This window comes from Nyctereutes procyonoides, unplaced genomic scaffold, assembly GCF_905146905.1.
Source record: "Nyctereutes procyonoides isolate TBG_1078 unplaced genomic scaffold, NYPRO_anot_genome, whole genome shotgun sequence".
Lineage (NCBI taxonomy): Eukaryota > Metazoa > Chordata > Mammalia > Carnivora > Canidae > Nyctereutes > Nyctereutes procyonoides.
In genome coordinates, this window is record NW_026575052.1 from 13,352,038 (window position 1) to 13,373,060 (window position 21,023).

Sequence of the window (21,023 nt, forward strand, 5' to 3'; positions counted from 1 at the left end):
GAGGCATCTAGAGATCTTCAAGAGAAGCTACACATTTCTTCTGCATCCAGAAGTCAAAGTGCCTGCTGTCTCTTGGGATTATAACTGCTTCTTTCACCTTTTGAAAGCTAAATTAGGAAGGCTTCCCCCAACCCCCTTCCTCCCACTGCCTCCCCCCCCACCCCCCCACTCCCCCACCCCCCCACCCGTCCCCTGCCCCAGAAAGCTAAGTGACAGAGGAGACCTGACAGGCTCCTCCCACTCTGGAGGGCCCACCTGCACACAGGTCCTTCTCAGCCTAACTGCCCTTTCTCATGGAAGCCTCTGAGCAGCGTGGTGCCCTGGATGACCCCAGTTTGGCTTTGAGGGGTCTCTGCCCACCCACAGTGGATAGATCCCCCCATTAGCATCCACCATCGAGACAGCTGGATGTGGCAGTTGTATCTCTCACACTCCCCCAGAGCTGACCCAAGCCTGAGGCGTGGCCTGTGCAGAAAAACATATTTACCTCAGGAGACAATCTCCCCAGCCTAGCTTTTGACCTGTGCATATTTTCCCTTCTCTGGCACCATTCAAGACAGGTTGTTGGATAAGTGGTAAAAGGTTCCACTGAGTCATGTCCCCTAAGAAGTGTCACAGAGATCTTGTGCCTCTGAATGGAAACAAGGTGGCACTATCCTAGCTCAAGAGTCTTCCCCAGAGATAGCACCACACAACCAGAGGAGTATCCCTTTCCCTAGATCCCTTGTCTGCCTTTATGGTGACAAAGGAGATAGTTGCCCAAAACTTCAGGCCCTACTGGCTCAGGGCAGCTGCCTCGGTAGGCTGAACAGGGTGGCTCAGAGTCTGCCCCCAAGGTCTGCCCGTGGCCCTGACATTCCTCACAGAGCTAGCAGACTCAGCTATTCAGGATGAGGTCACTAGCCAAGGTTATTACGTGTGTGCCCAGAGGTGGCCAGCGGGGCACATTCAAGTTCTGGATTCCCCAGCAGTCTGGCCCTGCCATCACCCCCACCTTAGTGATGTAGCCTCAATACTTAAAGGGCCACTTGTGCCCAGGGAGGAGGTTCCCAGACCACAGCAGAGACTTCTTCCTCCCCCCGGGTCAGTCTGTGATGTCCATGGAGGATAAGCCTCCGGGCCTGGCCCCAACCAGCAGGGGCTATTTTTTGAGGGATTTGACAGGGACTTGGCTGAGTGGCATGACCACCTCGGTGCCCGTCTCTGAGGTAGCCCGGGAGCACTTCCGGCTGCCACGAATGCTATGGAACTTTTCTGTGAGGTGCTTGCGAAACTTCTTGGTGAGGAAACAGTAGATGATGGGGTCTAAGACACAATTGGTGCTAAGAAGGCAGAGAGTGACCTGATGGGCATCATTGATACCCTGGTGGAAGCTGCTGAAGCTGCTGCTCTGGAAGCCCAGCTCGGCCAGGGTCCAGGGCAGCTGCACAAGGTGGTGGGGCACGAAGCATATGATGAACACAGCCAAGACGGTGCACACCATCCACAGAGCCCGGCGCTTGACTTCCGCGTTGTGCTGCAGCTGCACCGGCTGCATGAGCAGCCTGCGGATGATGACCAGGTTGCAGAAGAAGATGATGAGGAAGACGAGGAAGAAGCCGAACACGAGGAAGACGTGGACAATGAGGACAGGCACGCTGCCCTTCTCATAATGCTCAAAGCAGCGTGTGATGTTGCCCGAGCCGGACTTGCTGGGCACTACGTTGGTGGAGTCCAGGATGAAGAAATAGGACGCAGCAGCCACAATGGCCACCCAGATGACCAGGGACACCAAGAAACCACGCTTGCGGGTGGTGGCCTGAGCTGTCTTGATGGGCCGGGTCACTGCCTGGAAGCGGTTGTAAGTGATGACAGCCAGGAAGGCCACTGAGCAGTAGGTGTTGATGAAGAAGAAGCAGCCAGCCAGGTTGCAGAGGAAACCGGGGAGAATCCAGTTGCCCTGGTTGTGATAGTAGATGATCCACAGGGGCAGGGTCACCAAGAAGAGCAGGTCAGCCATGGTGAGGTTCACCATGAAGATCTTTATCTCATTGAGTTTCTTGGAAGGGTACAGGCAGGCAAAGACCCACAGCACATAGCTGTTGGCAACTACCCCCAGCACAAAGATGATGCTGTAAACAATCGGGAAAAGGGTATAGCGGAACTCAGAGTCCACGTGAGAGGAATCATTTGCCTCCATCGCCATGCTTGGAAGGGGCAGCTGGTCGTAGAATCCTGCCCAAGCCTGGAAGACCACACAGGAATTCTGGTTAATGAAGGATCAAAAAGGACATATCTCATTTTAATCAGTTCCAAGACCCTCATTTTGCACATTTAAAAAATTCTAAGATTGGCAGTATCTTCCAATTAATTGGCAGTATGCTTTTCCTAGATAAAATAATGGTGTGTTTTTTAGATAAACGGCATCTGAGATTCAATGAAATCAATGGCAATTCAGTTTCTTTTTTCTTATTCCATTTTAAAACAGATCTCTTCATTCTTTGGCTAATTTTTGACTTAAGGTTTTACATCTATTTCTGATGATAAAACATGTGAAATTGGGATCCCTGGGTGGCACAGCGGTTTGGTGCCTGCCTTTGGCCCAGGGCGCGATCCTGGAGACCCGGGATCGAATCCCACATCGGGCTCCCGGTGCATGGAGCCTGCTTCTCCCTCTGCCTATGCCTCTGCCTCTCTCTCTTTCTCTCTCTGTGACTATCATAAATAAAATTTAAAAAAAAAATTAAAAAAAAACGTGAAATTTTATATTAAAATGTTTAAATTTTCTAACAATTTTTCAATATTTTTCTATTGATGGAATTTGAAATGCAAATTCTGATGGTAAATGTTCTATATTAAAAAATAATTTAAAAAAATAATTTATGGGGATGCCTGTCTGGCTTAGTCAATAAGGCATGTGACTCTTGATCTTGGGGTCAGTGGGTTTGAGCCCCACACTGGGGACAGAATTTACTTAAAATAATAATAATAATTGTTATTATTATATATAAGCATATAATATTTACTTAAAATAATAATAATAATTGTTATTATATATAAGCATATAATACTTTTTATATTAAATTTAAATTCAATTAAAATTTAAATTTGATATTATAGTTATATATAAATATTAAATTTCAATATTAAATATATATTTATATATGAATAATAATAAAAGTTATTATTTATGTGCTCATACAAAATCTGGAAAATACAAGGAATTATATTAGGGTGACCCAAAGATGAAATACTAGCCAGTCATTAGAAAGAATGAGTTGTATCTGACTGTACTGACATGGAAAGTTATCCCCAGATAATATTGTTAAGTAAAACAAAATTTTAAAAATTGGTGTGCCCATTATATGTGTGTATATGACATCTAGAAAATGATCTAGAAGGATATAATCTAAAGAGTGCACAGTGGTAAGTAACCTTTGGGAAGGTGAGATGGGCTTCATGAGAAGTTACTTATTCTATTCTTCCTTTGTTTTAATTTTTTAGAAGCATTTATTGCTTTAATAATTAAAAGGAAAAAGATTAATGAAAAGTAAAGTATAGATGCTGGCTTAGTTAGTGGAGCATGTGACTCTTGATCTTAGGTTGTGAGTTTGAGTCCCATGTTGTGTGTAGAGATTACTTAAAAATAAAATCTTTTAAAAAAAAGAAAAAGATGAAGATGAAGAAAAGTATACAGTGGAGAAACTCAGATAATACTTTAATCAAATGATTAAGATGCATCCATCATTAGTAGGACATATATCAACATCAGGTACACTTGATAATGGTGCACTGAAAAGAATATAATATCATTTTTGTGGTTTTCTTGCCCAAATCTTGCCCAAATTGCATAATCTCAATTTAATCATGAGAAAACATCAGACAGACCCAAATTGTGGGACATTGTATAAAATGACTGTTCAAAAGTATCAAGGTCGTGAGTAAGGAAACACAAAGGAACTGCCATAGATCAGAGGATATTAAAGAAATGTATGACAACTTAATACCATGTGGGATCCTAGATTGTATCCAAGAACAGAAAAAGATCGTTAGTAGAAAAACTGGTCAAATAAGGTCTATAAGTAAAATAATATCATATCAATGTTCATTTTCTGGTTTCGATCACTGTATTATCGTTTGGTAAATTGTTAACATTAGGGAATATGAAGTGAAGCCCACACATGCACTCCATACTATTTTGCAACTTTTTTGAAGGCCTAAAATTATTTCAAAACAAAAAGTCTTTTTAAAAGCATATTAAAGGGGTGCCTGAGTGGCTCAGGTGGTTAAGTGTCCGACTCTTGATTTTGGCTCAGGTCATGATCTCAGGGTTGTGAGATTGAGCCCCAAGTCAGGCTCTGTGCTGGGCGTAGAGCCTGCTTGGGATTCTCTCTCTCTCTCTCTCCCTTTCCTGCTCATGTGCTCCCTCTCTCTCTCAAAATTTAATTAATTAAAAAAAGATTCTCCCTTAAACTATATATAAATTTATATTATAAATATATATTTATATCATATTATAAATATATAAATATATTTTAAAGAAGATGAAATTAACCATAATCCCACCAGCCAAAGTCTGGCCCATTTTCAACAGCATCTTTACCACCATCCACTCTCCATCAGAACGGGTTTGCTCCCTCCTCTCTTGTTCCTTCCACTGTGTTGCCAGCACAGAAGCCTAAAAGCCTCTCTGATGCTTGCATTGCAGGTGGGGTGGGGGAGGGGAGGGCAGGAGACCCAGATGGGGTTAAGCAAGGCCCAAGGCTCACCATACACCACAGAACAGTGAAAAGAAAACAGAATTGGGAGTAAGACGCTACTTCGGAGCCAGACACCCTGCTAGATGTTTCCACGTGCACTACCTCATTTGGATCTCATAAAAGCCCTTTGAGATAGGAAGTAAAACCCCATTTTACAGAATAGGAAATTATAGAGGGTGTTTATGTGATTGTTCAAGTCACACAGCTGTTAAGAGATGGAGTCAGAATCTCAAATCCAGCTCTGTGTGCATCAGTTCATTCACAAATTAAGCCAACAGCTATTTCTGAGCACCAATTGTATGTCAGGCCCACCACTAAGCACAGGGGATCTGGGGTGACCATGACCGAACAGGCCAGCACACAGGAATTGACAGCCTCATGAGGCCGATGGACAAAAGCAATGTAAACAAACATAGTTGCAATGTAAAGAAAAGGGAGTGCTGGTATGGAACATACAAAAAGATATCCTTAAAAAAGAAGTGACATATTTCCTCGGAGATCTGAGAGAGGAAGAGTGTTCCAGGCAGAGGGATCTGCATGGGTCCAGGATTGAAGCAAGAAGATCCTCGCCCTGACGTCTAGCTGCCATTTCATACTCATCTGCTATCTTCCCACCAGAGGCCAGTCAAAATGGACCTCCCAGGTGGGTCTCCAAACATGCTCAGACCTTTCCTGCCTCAACCCGCAAGCATACATCTGTGCCAATGCTTCGAACCCTCTTTCCTAACCACACCCCACTTCCACCTGGCCATTCTAACTCATGCTTCAGACCTTAACTGAATTTCACTTCTTCAAAGAGGTCTTCACCAGTTCAGGTCAGGTCCCACTTCAAAGCTCCCTGTCCTTTGTAAATCCTAGCACATTTGTGATCCTATTTATGTTTGTATGATTCATAAGACTCTCCCACTTGACTGTGAGCACCAGGAGAATGAGGGCCTTGTCTGATTATTCAACACTATTCCCAGCACCATGAACCAATAAAGGAATGGGTAATAAGCCTTGTTGATTACAACCATCTCTGGAGTAGAGAAGAAGCCTATAGATACTTACAGGTGAGTTTAAAGAAACAACTGTCTCTCAAAGTGGAAACAGACCCATAAATAAAGAGAACAAGCGATGGTCTGGTTGCCAGAGGGACGGGGGTGGAGGTATGGGCAGTATGGGTGAGGGGGAGTGAGAGGGCCAGGCTTCCAGTCATGGCATGAATAAGTCACAGGGATGAAAGGTACAGCACAGAGAATAGAGTCAAATGGGACTATAATAGAGGTGTATGGTGACAGATAAGTTACACTTGTGAGCACAGCATAACACAGTTGTCAAATCTCTATGTTGTACACCCAAAACTAACGTAACATTGTCTATCAATTATACATCAATTCAAAAAAAAAAAAAAAGAAAGAAACTATTGGCTCTAATTCGAATTTTGATGATTGAGAAAATGTGCTTTGCCCCATTTAGTGTGGCTGTGGTTTATTATCTATGCTAAATTAAATACATGTAGGTTTCATTATTCCAATAAATAATGGTGATTCCTTTAAAAACAAAGAACTCAGTCTCAAGTCATATTGTGGATTACATGGCTGATTTGAATTACATAGTTTTATGTTGCTTCCCCGGCAGCAAAATTGCTAACTTCTACTTAGCCAGGATCTTTTCCACTCCTAAATGTGGTCCTGCCATCTGATCCCAAAGCTCTAGAGTAATTATTCTCAAAAGGTGGTCCACAGAGACGAGGGAGGAGAGAGGAATATCTCTGAGAACTTCTAAGGGATCCATGAAGTCAAAACTATTGTTCTCATAATACCAAGACATTATTTGCCCTTTTCACTGTGTTGATTTTTGTACTGATGGTACGGAGTGAACAAAACGGATGGCTTCTTAGCACATATCAAGGCAGCAGCACCAAAAGGGAGTAGGAGATTTATTTTTCACAGCTGCGCACTACTTAGTGCAAATAAATAAAGCCAATTTCCTTGATAAAGCAAGGACATTACTGATTTTTATTAAATCTTGAGTACACGCCTTTTTAATATTCTGGGTGTCAAAATTGGAAATATGCACGCAATACTTCTAAACACTGGAGTCAGTGTCTTGTCTTCAGGAAAAGCGCTTAAGCAACTGAGTCGTGAATTGAACTCCTCTGAGGATGATTGTTATCACTTGAAAAAATTACGGACCAGTTATGGTATTTCAGACTTGGGTGTCATATCTGCTCAAATATGAACAAAGAACACATCACTTCAAGGAACACAAACAACAGTCTTGGTGGCCAAGCATAAAATTCAAACTTTGGAGAAAAATAGTATCTTCAGAAAACATTGTATCTGCCAGTCTGAGTTTGACAGCTTCCTATTCCTTAAAGACTTTTCTGATAAGATTGGTGGAGATGAATGTAATTTTTAAAAAATCCTTTAGTGAAAGGTCCGTGTTTGGAAAACCTGCATAACTTAGTGAACCAATATTTTCCAAATGAGGGAAAAATGTTTCAAAATTATGCATAGGTAAAAGAATCAAAGGGCGAGACAGATCAATATATTGCTGAGCAACAGATTACAGAAAGTTCATTGATATGATTCAGGTTCCATATTGCAACTGACTTTTAAGAAACTACCATTTGTGGAGATTTGATATAGTATCAAAGAAGAGCATCATCAATTATCTGAAAAAGACATTAAAATATCCCCCCCACATCGCTCCTCGGCCTTTTGACTAAGATCAAGTGAAAATATCCCTCCCACTACAGATTTTCCTCATATACTTCAATCAAAACAACATATCACAATAGATTAAATGCAGGAGCAGGTATGAGAATCTAGCTGTCTTCTATTAAACCATCATTAAAGAGATTTGCAAAAAAAAATGTAAATTAAGGCCACTCTAAATTATTTATGTTTTGAAATTGTTAGCTAATTTTTGCTAAAAATGTTATTTGTGTTAACATGGAATGGGCTTGTTATTGGGTTTTGTATTTAAAAACAAAAGTTTTTCGAAAGTCTTAGTTTTCATTTTGAATATGGAAAATACTGATGGCTATAACCCACATAAACAAAAGTTCTCTGGGGCCCTCAATAATGTTTAAAAATATAAAAGAGAGGTTCTGAGACCAGAAGATTTTAAACCCACTGCTCCACAAGAGGAAGAAAAAAGAGAGAAGACAAACCAAGAGACAGACTCTCAACTGTAGAGCACCCGCTGGTGGTTACCAGAGGGGAGGTGGGAAGGAGGCTGGGTGAAATAGGTGATGGGGATTAAGAGTACACTTATCATGATGAGCGCCGAGTAATGTAGAGTTGTTGAGTCACTATATTGTACACCTGAAACAAATATAACACTGGATGTTCACTACAATGGAATTAAAATTAAAATCTTAAATAAAAAATACATAAAGTTGCAGCTCCGCAATCTCAGCCCTCCACCTCACCTTTTGTTTGAGCCCAAGACGCCCCATTCTTCTGGGACTGGCCTTGTTTCTTTCTCCTGCTGGACCCTCATGCCTTGGGGGACCCTGTTCCTGGGACCTCAGAGAGGTGGGGAGGCAGCCCACGCTGAGCAGTGTGTCGTGCTCACTCCGGGTCTTTGGAGAGAAGGCACGTCCCACCCATCCCTACCACTCAATCCCACCCCTAAATAAGTCCCTTCCTCTTCTTGGGTGTAGGATCCAGCTTAGTAGGGTGGGGGCAACTCTCCACTGGAAAGTCTTTCTACAGCCAGAGGATTCCACCCAGGTTGTCTCCTTGGGCCCTGTCCTGCTGTGCCATGCCTGTCCAGGCCTGTTGAGAGAGTCTTCCCACCAGGACCAGAACTGAGGTAAGGCTTGTGGAGGCATTCACCTAAGTGTAAAATATAAGGGGGTGTTGAAAACCTCAGTAATCAAGATAATAATATTTTAATGCAGTATCTTAAAAACATCAAAATCAGTATTGCAAATTGTTCCTTTTGCCTCAGATTCTAATATGGCTCTGCCTGGCACTATTATGATCCTGTCTTCACTGTGATAATGATATTGTGGTTCTATATTTTTATATGTTTTAATTCATTGGTGAAGTATTTATAGGTAGATTTACACAGTATCTTGACTTTGCTTTAAAACATTTCAGGGGGCAGCCCCGGTGGCTCAGTGGTTTAGCGCCGCCTACCGCCGGGGACGTGATCCTGGAGACCCGGGATCGAGTCCCACGTCGGGCTCCCTGCATGGCGCCTGCTTCTCCCTCCGCCTGTGTCTCTGCCTCTCTCTCTCTCTCTCTCTCCCCCTCTCTGTGTATTCTCATGATTAAATAAATACAATCTTTTAAAAATCCCACTTAAAAAAAAAAAACATTTCAGGAAAAACATTCCTGCGTGCTAATCTCCGTTTCAGAGTCAGCTTCCTTGTGAACCCAACCTCTAACAATATGTAATCAGGTCTGCCTGGCCCTGGAGACTCTCCAGTCCACATGGCCCCTACAGGAAGCCCAGTGGAGGCCTCTTCCTTCCAGATATAGGGTCAGAATCAGTCTTGGGTGGGACCCCAATCTTTGCCCAAAACCTTGCCCTGGATGCCTCTAGTACCTGTCACCCTGGCTTTTCCTACACCCTGGCTGTCTTCCCAGATCCTGGTCTTCATGTGATTCCCACTCCCTTAGCCTTCATCACAAATTTAGCACCCAGTTGTCCCTTTGACACCCAGTGGAACCCTTTGACATCACCCAAAATGTACCCAGCAGAGTCTCTTCTGAGTCTGGGGGCTCAAATCTCCATGCCTTTGTTCATGCTTCCCTTTGCTCTACCTGGCTACCTACTGATCACTCTTTAAGACTGCCCCTGCCTCTTTCCCTACAGCTTGTTCCTCCTAAGCCTCCCTGCCTCTTCCACACCCTGCTTTCTGCCCCTAGACCTGGCTAAGTCCTCATTTTCTGAGTTCCCATAGCTTATAGCTTCTTATACCATGGAAATTGCTTGTGGGTCCTGCCATACTAGATGGTAGCTACTGGAGGGCAGAGAACATATCCATCCATTCACTCTACAGTTATTGATATATACTGCTGGGTGCTGGGCACTTTGTTGGGGATGCTGCAGGAACAAAATAGGCAAGACTCCTGTTCTTGAAGAGCTTACGCTCTAGTCAGGGAAAACAGAAACAGAGAGATCAAAGAACACAATAATTCCAAATTGTGATGAATTCAATAAAAAGAAATAAAAATAGTGACATGACAAAGCTTGGGTAAGGTGCTGCTTTAAATAGAGTGACCAGGGAAGGCTTCTCAGAGGAGGTGACTTACAAACAAAACCAGAGGAAGATTTGCCATGAGGCCAATATAGCGTAAGCTTCAAGGCCTCTTCCTAGGTCTTGTATCTAATCGATCACCCTCCATGGCTCCCCATGACGCAGGATCAAATCCAAGCTCCTTTCACACCTCATCTGCCTTCAGCCTCTTTTACTACTTGCCCTGTATTCCAGCCACACTGAATTTCCTGCTGCTTCTCTAAAAACTCCATTTCCGGGGTACCTGGGTGGTGCAGTCTGTTGAGTAACTGTCTTTGGCTCGGGTCATGATTTCAGGGTCCTGGGATTGAGCCCCAGCATCAGGCTCTCTTCTCCCTTTCTCTCTGCCCCTCCCTGCTTGTGTTCTCTCTTTCTCACTCACTCTCTCAAATAAGTAAAAAAAAAAAAAAAAAAAAAAGCCCTCAAAATAAACAATAAACAAATAATAAAAACTCCATTTCTCAAACACATCTCTGCCTTTCCACATGCTGCTGCAACCCTACTGAGAGCCCTTTTGCCTATTGCTTTACCTAGCAAACTCCCAATCATCCTTTAAGACCCAATATAAAGAATGCTGACTCTAGGATGCCTCCCTGATTGCCTCAGGCAGAATGAGTTGCCTTCTTCTCTGTGTCATTGTGGTACCGGGGACATTCCCCAGTATAGTACCTGATACAATGTGTTATAAGTATTGATTTCAATGGCCATTTCCTCACCAGCCAGGAGATTCTGGAGGGCAGGGACTAGATCTTTTTCATCTCTTTATCCCCTGTGTCAGATATTGGGGACTGAAGGAATGAATGACCAAGCCCCTGATGACTATTTAATAGACACTGGCATGAAGGAAACATGTGCAGTCTCCCCCGGGGGAGGCACAGTAGGATGGAGAGAACAATCCCTTTCTAGAGTCAGAAAGACCTGGGTTCATACCTGGCTCTGCTATTTACTTGCTGTGTGACCTTGAGGAATAAACTTGTCCACAGTCACACAGTTCCTTCATTTGCAAAATTTTACAATTCTAACAGTGATTCCAAAAATAAGCATCCCAAGGGGTCAAAACAGCCAGGCCTCCCTCCCCCATTGGCTCAGCCATATGAAGTCAGCGGAGGTGACTATGGTCACCAACGTCCCAGGGGCTCTAACCCACATACTGACTTCTCTGTCAGCTCCAGACAGAGCCTTAGGCTAATGCCAACAAATATTTCAACAGGTCAGGAAGGGAATGGCATTTGGAGGAAAGAAAGCAGCAGCAACTAAGAACAATCAATCTTACATGAGGGCACAATTTTCTGATGCTTCAAGTCTGGGCAGCAGCCCAGGCCCAGTTCTCAAATACGGGTAGGCGAGGGAAGCCAAAAATATCCCTGAAAACAGAAGAATTCTGCTATCTGGATATCTCATCCTTTACCCTGCATAGCATTCAGTCCCAACCCCCTACCATTCCCATACTGTCGGGAACATCATGCCCCTAGAGAACCTGAATTCTCATCCTGAATAGTCAAAGGGGAGGGACCACCTGAATCTGGGCAAAAGGAAGTATTTGCTGGTTACTTCCCCAGTGCAGGCAGTGGGTTGGGAAGTTGGGTTTACCAGTCAGACTAGCTCCTAGCATTTGTAGGGCCATTAGGGGTCAAAAGTACAAATGTCAGGGCACAGGAGTAGCTCAGTTGGTTGAGCATCTGACTCTTAATTTTGACTCAGGTCATGATCCGTGGATCATGGGATTGTCCTCCCCATACACCCCCGCCCCCATCCTATAGGACTCTGTGCTCAGCAGGGAGTCGGCTTCTTTCCCTCTCCTTCTGCCCCTCCTCACACCCACAAGAGCTCTCCTGCATGCTCTCTCTCTCTCTCAAATAAATAAATAAATGCATTTTTTAAAGTACAAATGTCTAAATATTTATAAGCTATAAATCATTCACATTCAAGTTCATGCAGATCTCATGCACCGATAGCTGCTCGCAATTGCTGCAAGCCTGGGGGTACCAGCACAGCTCGGGCTAGAAGTGGGGTGTGGGAGGGACACTGGCTCCAAGTGGACATTTACACATGGATCCAAAAACATCCTTGCCTTGTGGGTAGAGCACGACAGGAGGGGAGTTGCAGCCATCCTACCTAAGCTCAGGGTACCGGATTAAATATACAGATACTACTTCCCCATGAATACATTTCGTCCTCAAGGCAGCCTTGTGAGGTGAGTTTTACAAAATGTTCATTTTTTTCCAGAGAAGAAAGTGAGGTTAGAGATGGGAATAGACTTGTCCACAGTCACACAGCTAAGAAGTGGCAGATGGGATTTGAACTCCAAGACCCATCCTATCTCCTAAACCAAGCCATGGTCCTTGCTGGAAGCAAACCACTCATTGGCCAACTTAGCCACTCACAGACCTACCTATCCTATGACCCGAGAACAGAAACGATCAGGAAAGGAGGGGAGGGGCTGCTCTGCCTCCATATCTCTCCTACCAGGGAGCCCTGGAGCTGGAATCAAATTCTGGTTCAAACATTAAACTCACCCCATGACTCTGAGTCTCTGTTTCCTCGTTGGCAAAATAAAAACCGAAAAATGGGTCAAAGAGGGGTACCTGGGTGGCTCAGACAGTTCAGCGGCTGACTTCAGTTCAGGTCACAATCTCAGGGTCCTGGGATAGAGGCCTGAGTTGGGCTCCGTGCTCAGCAGGGAGTGTGCTTGTCCCTCTGCCCCTCCTCCTGCTCACACTCTCTAATAAATAGATAAAATCTTAAAAAAAAAAATGGGTCAAAAAAGAAATTAGGAATACAATCCCATTTATAATGGCATCAAAAAGAATAAAATACTGGGAATAAACTTAACCAAGAAGACAAATGACTTGTACACTCCTCTAAACTACAAAGCATTGCTACAAGGAATTACAGAAGACACAGATAAATGGACAGATGTCCTCACTCATGGGCCAGAAAAATTAATGCTGTTACAAGACCTATACTACCCTAAGCCATCTACAGATTCAGTGCTCTACCAAAATCACAGTGGCATTTTTTGCAGAAACAGAAAACACAATCTTAAAATTCAGATGGCATCTCATCTCAAAGGACTCCAAAGAGTCCAAACAATCTTGAGAAAGAAAAACAAAGCTGGAGGCCTCATACTTCATGATTTCAAAACATATTACAAGGTACAATAATCAAAACAGGATGGTCTTGACATAAAGAGTGATATATATACCAGTGGAACAGAACAGAGAGCCCAGAAATAAACCCTCACACATATGGTCAAATGATCTTTGACAAGAGTGCCAAGACTACACAATGGGGAAAGGGGAGCCTCTCCCACAAGTGCTGAGGGAAAAACTGGATATGCATACACAAAAGGATGAAGCTGGACCCTCTCTTATACTATACACAAAAATTAACTCAAAATGGATTAAAGATCTAAATCTAAGACCTGAACATGTAAAACTCCTATAAGGAAACACAGGGGGAAAGCTACATAACACTGGAATGAGCAATAATTTCTTGGATGTGAGACTAGGAATAAAAGAAACAAAAGCAAAAATAGACGTATGGGGCTACATCAAACTTTAAAACATCTGTGGCAAAGGAAACAGTCAACAGGGGTAAAGACACCCTAGACAATGGGAGAGAACATTTGTAAACCATATACTGATAAGAGGTTACTATCCAGAATATACGAAGAACTCTTATAACACAATAACCACCACCACAACAAAATAATAATAATTGATTTTAAAATGGGCAAAGGACTTCAATGGATTTCTCCAAAGAAGATACACAAATAGCAGGTAAGCACATGAAAAGATGCGCAACGCCACTTATCATCAGGGAAATGCAAGTCAGAACCACAATGACATAGCACTTCTCAGTCGGTAGATGGTCACTATCAAAAAGGCAGAAAACATCAAGTATTAGTAAGGATGTGGAGAAATTATAGCCCTTGTGCACCATTGGTGGGAATATAAAATGACACCATCACTGTGGAAAATAGTACAGAATTTCCTCAGAAAATTAAAAATAGAACCACCAGATGATCCAGAAATCTCTCTTCTGGATATACTTCCAAAATAATTGAAAACAGGATCTTGAAGAAATATTTGCACACACATGTTCATAGCAGCACTATTCACAATACCAAGAGGTGGAGGGGTGCCTGAGTGGGTCAGTGGTTGAGCGTGTACCTTCAGCTCGGGTTCGGATCCTGGGGTCCTGGGATCGAGTCCTATCTAGGGATGCTCACAGGGAGCCTGCTTCTCCCTCTGCCTATGTCTCTGCCTCTCTCTGTGTATCTCTCATGAATCAATAAATAAAATCTTTAAAAAAAATACCAAGAGGTGGAAGCGACCCAAACATCCAACAGCAGGTGAATGGATAAACTACGTGTGGTATGTATATATAACAATATTACGCGGCCTTTAAAAGGAAGGAAATCCTATCATATGCTATAGCATGGATGAAACTTGAAGATACCATTAAGTGAAATAAGTGAAATAAGCCAATTACCAAAAGGCAGAATCTGAATGATTCCATGTATATAAAGTATTTAAAGCAATCCTAATTCATAGAAACAGAAAGTAGAATGGTGGTTGCCAGGAAATTGGAGTAGGAGAAACAGAATTGTTGTTGAATGGGTACAGAGTTTCAATCAGGCAAGATGGAAAAGTTCTAGAGACCTGCTGTACAACAACATGCATAGAGTTAACAATACTGTAATGTGTACTTAAAAATTATTAAGAAGAGGAGCATCTGGGTGGCTCAGTCAGTTGAGCATCTGCCTTTGACTCAGGTCATGATCCCAGTGTCCTCAGATCGAGCCCGGCATTCTGGCCCCCTGCTCAGTGGGGATCCTGCTCCTCCCTCTCACTCTGCCCCTCTGTCTGCTCATGCTATCTCTCAAATAAATAAATGAAATCTTTTTTAAAAAAAAATTGTTAAGAAGGGAAATTTATATCATGTGTTTTTTACCATATAAAAAATTCTTAATGGGAATTAATCTACCAGGTCATGGTAGATTTGAAAGTACATTGTATGTTCTTAACCTAGAATCACAGGGCTCAGCCTTTTAAGACCTACTACAGTGCAACTTTGGTAAAACTGTTGACCCTCTCTGGGCCTCATCTATAAAATGGGGACTATAACACAGGGAGCTTTTGTGAGCATTCAGTGAGATAAAGGATACCAAGTGTTTAAAAAGAATAGTGGTTAAGACCATGACTCTGGTCAGAAAAACCTGGGTTCAAAATCTGCCTCTGTTCTGTCCTAGCTTGTGACCATTGTCAGGCACATCACTCTCTGAGCCTCAGGTCCTTCTCCTGTGAATGCAGTGAGGGTATTCCAAGCACATATCTCCCCAGAGTGGTATGAATATTCGATGAATAATGTGCATAAAGAGCTTGGCACAATTCAAGGTATTCACAATCAACAGCTCTGAAAAAACTGTATCTAGAGGAAATCAATCTCCTAATTAGATCAGATCAAAAGTTTCTCAAAATAGCACCACCATCATTGCAACTGCTCACATTGAGCTCACGCCAGGCTGAAGCCACCTACATCAGGCTTCCAGCTGTATCATGAGCTCTGAAAGTTTCTGGAAACCAGTCACATCTTTTTATGGTAGCTGGTGACAGTTGGCAAAATGCCATCAGCCAATCCTTACCCAAGATCATTAATTAACCCCCAATGGGCCTCTGTTTATTCATCTACAAAAATAATAATACTGGGATACCTGGGTGGCTCAGAGGTTGAGCACCTGCCTTTGGCTAAGGGCGTGATCCTGGAGTCCCTAGATTGAGTCCCACGTCAGGCTTCCTGCATGGAGCCTGCTTCTCTCTCTGCCTCTCTCATAAATAAATAAAATCTTTAAAAAAAATAATAATAGCAATACCTACTTCATAGGATTGTTGTAAGGATTAAATAGAAAATGCCTCATCCATAATCAAAGTTCAAGGAATGTTGGCACCTTGTCTGATTTCTCTGAGAGGGAGTTGTGATTTCCATAACACAACACATCACACTGGTTTCTTTTTCCCTTGGGTTGGGAGTTCCCTGGGTTCAAGGTTTCTGGTATTTCACCAGCATGCACAACAGGGCCTCCTCCACAGCAAACACTCAGGAAGTACTTACTAACAGAGGTGTCTGGATGACTCAGTTGGGTAAGTCTCCAACTCTTGATTTGGGCTCAGGGCATGATCTCAGGGTCGTGAGATCAAACCCCGCATGGAGCCTGTTTGGGATTCTCCCTCTTCCTGTCTCTCTGCTCCTCCCCTCCCTCACATGCATGCATGCACGTGTGCTCTCTCTCTCTCTCTAAAAAAAAAAAAAAAAAAAGAGAGAGAGAGAGAAAAATATTTACTAATAGATAAACACACACACACACAGAGTCACACTGTCCCTCATCAGCCTTAGCCACTCCCAGCCCTTAGATTTCCTGAGGCCTCCCAAACACGACAGTTTAATCATTTCTCTTCTGTGAGTCCTATTTTTCCTGTGTATAAAATGAGAATAATATCAACATTGACCTCACAGGATAGCCCTGAGGTTGAAGGCAGGTGAACGTCTAAAGTGCTTGACATGTAGTAGATGCTCAGTAAATGAGTTACTCCTATTCTGACCTCCCCTACCACTTGACATTTGGGCCCTGGCCTGGCCATGCTGGCCATACTCTTTAAAGATTCCTTTCACTACCATTTCTCCAAGAAGTGGAGACATTTGAGGGGGAAACTGAGGGAGCAAGTATCTTGACCTCTGGGGAGTTCTGCCCTGGGCTCCCCACAGTTTCTAGTTCAGGGAGTCCACACCATGCCGGGTACATTTATGGGTGGATAAATGGAATTCCTTGTCTAGGAGAAGTCGGTGACAAGGCCTTTGAGGTGAGAGTGGCCTGGGTACCAGATTTCCCCAATTTCCCTTCTCACAGAGGGCCCTTCCCAGACTCCAGGAATACATATTGCACTGATGAGACGCGGTCTCTGCTCAGGTGATCTAGGACATTCCTATGGAGGTGGGGGATCCTGAACCTGGTCTGGGTCTTTACTCTTGGCTCCCAAATACCCAGATGGTATCTGTGAATCTTCCTCCCTCCTCCTTGATTCTGGGAAATAGGCCAGGGCAGGGAGGAGGGAGTGGAGAGGCACTTCTTCCTGCGAGCTTCCTAGCATTGGGCATACCCTCTGTTATACCAGGAATCACACCAGAGCACCACGTCTTCCAGACTGGAAACTCCTGTGAACTGCTTGTGTCCCCTGGGTACCCAGAGGCTGACCCAATGGAAAACATAGGGTACAGGGCACAGAACTTGGGGTCACACAGAACATGATCCACATAGAGCTCTGCTCTTCCCTAGCTGCTCTTTGGTTTTTTGTTTTGTTTTTAAAGATTTTATTTATTTATTCATGAGAGATGCAGAAAGAGAGGCAGAGACACAGCAGAGGGAGAAGCAGGCTCCCTGCAGGGACTCGATCCTGGGACCCCAGGATCACCACCTGAGCTAAAGGCAGATGCTCAACCACTGAGTCACCCAGGTGCCCCCTTAGCTGCTCTTTGGCTCTCAGGCTTTGGCTCTCAGAAAGGTCTTTAGGCCTTTGGCTCTCAGAAAGCTCTTTGGCTTTCTTCAAGTGCAAAATGGGGATAACAAAACCTTCCTCACCAGGTGGCTGTGAGAGCAGAATTGAAGCAATCTATGCAAGTGGTTATTGCTCAGTAACTGTGAGCTCCTCCTAACCCCTCAGAAAATGTTTGTTGAATGAATGAATGAGTGAGTGAACAAATCAGCCATATACCAAACTAGCTGCAACCAGGGGTAGCTGAAAAGAAATTACAGGACTTGGGATCGGACTGTGATCTCAACCATGCTCCCCACCACTTGGAGCCAGTGAGTCTCTTCCCAGAGTCTGAGGAAGAACCTCACTGAGTGTCTTGTGATCTGTATCAGAAAAATCCGGATGGGGAGTGGGGGGCAGGGTGCCCAGAGGGTAACCTTAAGCATTGCTTTAAAAAGAAAATAAGATGAGTAGGAGTGATAAAGGGTTTGTCAACAGCAAAGCACTTAGGAAATAGAAATGGACTTTATAAATTATAAAGGGCACTGCACAAATGTTTGACATGCTTCTCCCATCAGCCAACTGAGCTCAGCACCAAAACCAGGCCCTAAGGGTCCCCCTCCTACAGAACTAAAGGGGTGGAGAGGGGCTGTTGAGTGGTGGTCCTTCCCCCCACATATCCTGTCTCTCTCACATATACACTCTCTCTGTCTCTGTCTCTGTCTCTCTCTCTCTCTCTCTCTCTCACACACACACACACACACACACAATCTGGCTTTGGATCCTCTTTGGCTGAAGGCACAAGGGAAGAAAGGTATACCAACCTCCCAGTGGGTTTGGTTGATGATTCTGCTTCTGGGAACTGCTGGGCTGCACCATACCCTCCTGCAGGTTGGTCGTGTTCCAGGCACATGTGACTATAGCTAGAGCCAAAGCCCCAGTACGGCCTACACAACCATGACACACATGCACACACAGATACAGCAGAGGCAATTCTCCCCACCCACCCTGCTGCCAAAGAACCCAATGGTGGCTAGGCAGAGAGGTGGCTGTACTGGGGACCCAGCATTTGCCCTTCTGGGAATGGGCTCCACTCCCAACCCAGACACACTCCCCCAGGACCAGTCAGGGAGTGCTCCCACCCTATAGTTAAGCTGATGCCCCCTACTGGGTCAACCCTTATGGGGGTAGGGATGGGGGAGAAAGGAGGGGTTGCCACTGACCAAGAAGAGCCTCCTTCTCAACATGACCTTGTTCACAGGCCTAGGGTGGGGAGGAGGGGTCCCTCTATAAAAATCTCCTGTAAAAGGAGAAACAGACAGGATCTCAGCCTCTCATCACACCTCCTCCCACTCCAATACCAATCAGAAGCAGGACCTCCGTTCTGGAGGCAAATTTTGTCATTAATGCCATAGACGATAATCCCATACCCAAACCTTCATTGGACAGATGGGGAAATGAGGCCCAGGGAAGAGAAACGATTTGCCCAAGGTGACAACAGGATCGGGGGCAGAACTGGGACCAGATGCTAGGCCTCTGGTTTGCTGTCCGTTCTCTTTTAAGTACAACCTATTACTTTACCATCCATCTATTCAATTCATATGCTAAGATTATACTGCTCACCAAACACCGTGCTAAGGGTAAGGAGAAAAAAATGAATGAGACCAATTCCTCATCTGTAAGGCGTTTACAGTAAGGACTACAGGGCCAGTAGTACACATTGGTTCACTTTTGTGCAGCATCTCTCTACTGACAAAGCATTTTCCCACCCAGCCTCTTACTTCATCCTCCCCCACAAACCCAAACGTCAGTACTTTAAACCCTAATCTACAAAGGAGGAAAGTGAGGCTCCTGAGTTGCCAAGGTCCCAGCCTTGAGCTCAAATCAAAATTCTGGGTGTCCAACCTCTGGCCCAGGGCCATTTCCTCATGTCCAGAGTAGACTTCTTTCTTTGGCTGGATTGTCAGTACCTAAAGGCAGGGACATCTCTTTCTCTTGCTCCCCAGCACCTCCCGAACACACACACACACACACACACACACACACACACACACACACTCCGAGTACCTAGAACACAGCTGCATATTGACATAGAGCTAAATCAGAGCTGCCCAAATGCATTTGAAGAGACTCTGCTGGCTTCCTAATCCTTCACAGATTTAGCAAGTGTCTGGACAGCAACCTTGGTTCATCTGAACCTCCAGCCAGCAAAGGAAAGGGGAGACCAGCTTGCGGCCTGTCCCTCACCCCTGGGACCCGCTAGAGGAAACCAGTTATGAGCCAGGCCCTTTGTACCAATAACCTGGTTATCTTCATCATCCCCCAGGAACACCTGCAATCTCATGAGTTCCTAAGGACCCAGCTCTGGACCAGACCCCATACTTCTCCCGACAGTCCCGCTGGGGGAACAGAATTATCCTCATTTGCTAATACAGGAAATTGAGCTGCAGTGAGGGAGTATAACTTGGCCAAGAGACTATGTGCAGCTCGTCAGGCAGATGGCATTCAGCTCTCTGAGATCTAGATCTCATCACCATCATCAGCTCCCAGTAAGGTTTCTGGGGTTACTTTAGTGTGGCCTTGGCCTCAGACAACCGAAGAGGGTAGCTGGCTTTCCTGACAAGTGTGGTCACGAGGAATCCTTTCTAAACCCAAGACTCTGGGCCTGAGGAAGGTGCCAAAACAGTCCCTTAAGGACAGAACTACCCATTTGCTCAGGTGCAGGCAAAGGGCATGACTGTGGTCTCCCCAGGACATTGTCACACGCCGCCCCCTGACCCAGCCAGGGCTGGGGGTCCCCCCTTACCTGTATCACGGAAGGCTGGTCAGCCGACCGGCTGCAGCAGCAGGATCAGAGTGTCTGTCTGCGGACACAGCCCCTGAGCTCTCTGGAAATTGCAGAAGTGAGGAAACAAGAGCACACCACTGCCAAGTCACCCCTGGGGAGGAAATGCTGTGACCCTGGGGCTCCTCCAACGGGTGGCACAGGAACCTCCAAGCGGGGTCACCGGTCCCTGACCACAGCTCACGGGGTTCTCACTGAGCCGGCCGGTGGGCGTGGGCCAAGGCCAGGGTGCGGGGGAGCTGGGGTCAGAGAGGAAGCGGAGTGCGAGCGCCCACTCCGGAGAGAGAGACGCTGAGCAGGAGGGCGAGGCAGAGAGAAGAGCAATGAATGACCGAGAAAGGGAGAATGAGAGGCAGGGGGATGGTCAGGAGAACTGCGAGAGATGGGAGGGGGAAAGACAGAGCAGGACGGACAGATGTAAACACAGACAGAGCATGAGGGGAATGAGGAGACACGAGGCCAGAGATGGGGGAATTAGCAGAGCCGGTGATGAGGCGCTGAGTGTGTGCCTGGTGTGCGCGTGTCTGCGTGTCTCCGCGTGGGCCTGGGAGGGGGGGATGAGGGAAAGGGAGAGAGGGAGGGGAGGGAGGGCCAGCCCGGCCTCGAGAAGGATGGGAAGGAGGAGGTCAGAAGAGCTGCTGTGGTCAGGGTGTCACTGGTCACCC

The 21,023-nt window shown here is 45.0% G+C and overlaps 1 protein-coding gene across 5 annotated transcripts in view; it reads right to left on the bottom strand.

Annotated features, from left to right (window-relative positions):
- Positions 1 to 201: 201 nt before the first annotated feature.
- PTAFR (platelet activating factor receptor) overlaps positions 202 to 21,023 on the bottom strand; it is a 30,477-nt gene continuing 9,655 nt past the window's right edge. For 2 of the 5 annotated variants that reach the window (XM_055332054.1, XM_055332056.1), the window contains exon 2: positions 202 to 2,224. In XM_055332054.1, the coding sequence (XP_055188029.1) occupies positions 1,142 to 2,185 (1,044 nt within the window). In that variant the 5' untranslated portion in view covers positions 2,186 to 2,224 and the 3' untranslated portion in view covers positions 202 to 1,141. Of the gene's footprint in view, positions 2,225 to 12,566; positions 12,659 to 20,319; positions 20,525 to 21,023 lie in introns of those variants that run through there. The other 3 variants (XM_055332051.1, XM_055332053.1, XM_055332055.1) reach the window with 3 other exon arrangements.